The sequence below is a fragment of the Apteryx rowi genome, unplaced genomic scaffold (genome assembly GCF_003343035.1).
Source record: "Apteryx rowi isolate R43461 unplaced genomic scaffold, aptRow1 scaffold_999, whole genome shotgun sequence".
Taxonomy (NCBI): Eukaryota; Metazoa; Chordata; class Aves; order Apterygiformes; family Apterygidae; genus Apteryx; species Apteryx rowi.
This window is the reverse complement of record NW_020451314.1, coordinates 29,481-31,283: the sequence shown is the minus strand read 5'-3', so window position 1 is coordinate 31,283 and position 1,803 is coordinate 29,481. Positions and strand designations below refer to the sequence as shown.

At 70.5% G+C, this 1,803-nt stretch overlaps 1 protein-coding gene across 1 annotated transcript in view; it reads right to left on the bottom strand.

Annotated features, from left to right (window-relative positions):
* WNT1 (Wnt family member 1) overlaps positions 1 to 1,478 on the bottom strand; it is a 4,912-nt gene extending 3,434 nt beyond the window's left edge. The window contains exon 1 of the mRNA XM_026055446.1: positions 1,464 to 1,478. Coding sequence (XP_025911231.1) covers positions 1,464 to 1,478 — 15 coding nt within the window. The remainder of the gene's footprint in view (positions 1 to 1,463) is intronic.
* Positions 1,479 to 1,803: the final 325 nt, after the last annotated feature.

Genomic DNA, 1,803 nt, shown 5'->3' with positions numbered 1-1,803 from the left:
CGGGACAGCCTGGGATAGCCCAGGACGCAGGGACAACCCCCGACAGCTCAGGCCGGGATAGCCCGGGATAGCCCAGGGAGCAGATGCCGGGACAGACCGGGACAGCCCAGGGCTCACGGGGGAACAGGGGCTGGGACAGCCTGGGGGGTGGCTGTGCAGGACCCCCGGGGCTGCACTAGGCACACTGGGGCCAGCCCGTTTCCCCCCAAATTCCTCTTCTCCCAGCTGCCCTGGTCCGAGCCGCGCAGAGAGGGATGGGACGGGGCTGGCACTGGCCTGGGGCGCAGGACCCCGGGGTCTCCCTGCAAACCGGCCCCTAAATGTCCACCCGGGCACATGTGTGCAATCCCCTGGGGTGGGACCACCAGGCTCCTCACGGCCCTGGGGCTCCGGCACTGCACATTGGAGGGATGGATGGACAGACAGYGGGATGAATGGATAGATGGAGGGATGGAGCAGTGGATGGATGGAGGGCTGGAGGCAGAGAAGGACGCATGGATGAAGGCGTGGAGAAAGAGCAGGAGGGATGCAGGGAAGGCAGGAGGAAGGGAGGGAGGTACAGAGGGCGGGATGGATGGGTAGATGGAGGGATGCGCRGAAGGAGGGATGGAGAGATGTGTGGCTGGGTGAAGGGAGGTATGCACGGATGGCGGGAGGGATGGCCTGGACGTGCAGGCAGGTGGACAGGGTGCTGCGGGTGCCCCGGCAGGCATTGGCATGCCTCTCTGGCAGTGACAGAGGAGTTGTCCCAGCTGTCCCCAGCCCCAGGGGCGCATCAGGCCCTCGGCGCCCAGCGGGGCCCGGGGCTGGGTGCTGCCGGGGAGGGGGGTCGTGCTGCATGTGAGATGAGCCATTCCCGGGAGCCCCTTTGTGGKGGGGTCCGGCCCGGGCCTAATCCCCGTGGCTGCGGTTTCCCCGGACCAGTCATGCGCGAGGGATGGATTAGCCCCGCTCATCCCGTCACGGCCCCGAACCGCCTTTTCTTCTCGTGAGCCCCCAGAGCCACTTTCAATTAAAGGCCGGACAAAGCCAGGTCTGCGGGGTGGGGGGACCCCCTCTCCTGCCCCCCCCCCGCGTGCAGCACCCCCGGCCTGGAAGGGTCCCGGCCCCCTTCCCCTCCCCAGGTCCCGCCTGGGGCAGGGCTCTGGGGCCCGGGCATGGCCAGGGCAGGCCTGGAGCGGCTCGGGGCAGGGTTGTGCCCCACCGCGACATTTGCACCCATTGCTTCCCCCTCCCTGGGGCAGTTAATGCCTCCCATGGCCCCCCAGCGTGCCCGGGGGATTTCTGGTGCCGAGGCACAGGGATGCAGGAGGCAAGGAAAGCCAGGCTGGGTTTGGGGGGGACGGAGGGCCAGGGCAGGGCCCCCCCTCGGGGGTCACAGCAGGGACTGAGGCAGTTTCCGCCCCCCRTGACAGGGCTGCAGCCCGGGCTGGGGGCTCGGGGGCTGCCCCACTCCGCCCGGCCTGCCGGCACGTCATTCCCGCCTGTGCCCCTGCCGTGCCTCAGTTTCCCACCCGTCCGCAGCGAGCCACAGCCAGGCACCCTCGGTGTCGGCGTGCGGCCACGGGCAGCGATGCCCATGGAGACCCCAGCGGGGAGCTCGGCCCCGCGTCCCCCCTCCCTCCGCCGGATGCGGGGGTGCTCCCAGGTACGTGTCCCACCTGCAGGAGCCCTCGCCGCCCCCGGCACAGCCTCACGGGGGGCAGCCGGGCGCCCCCCCGGGCAGGGAGCACGGAGACGCTGAGACCCCTGCGGCTCGTTGCAGGTGCGTGCAACCGCGGGGAGCCCCACGCTCTGCGCTGG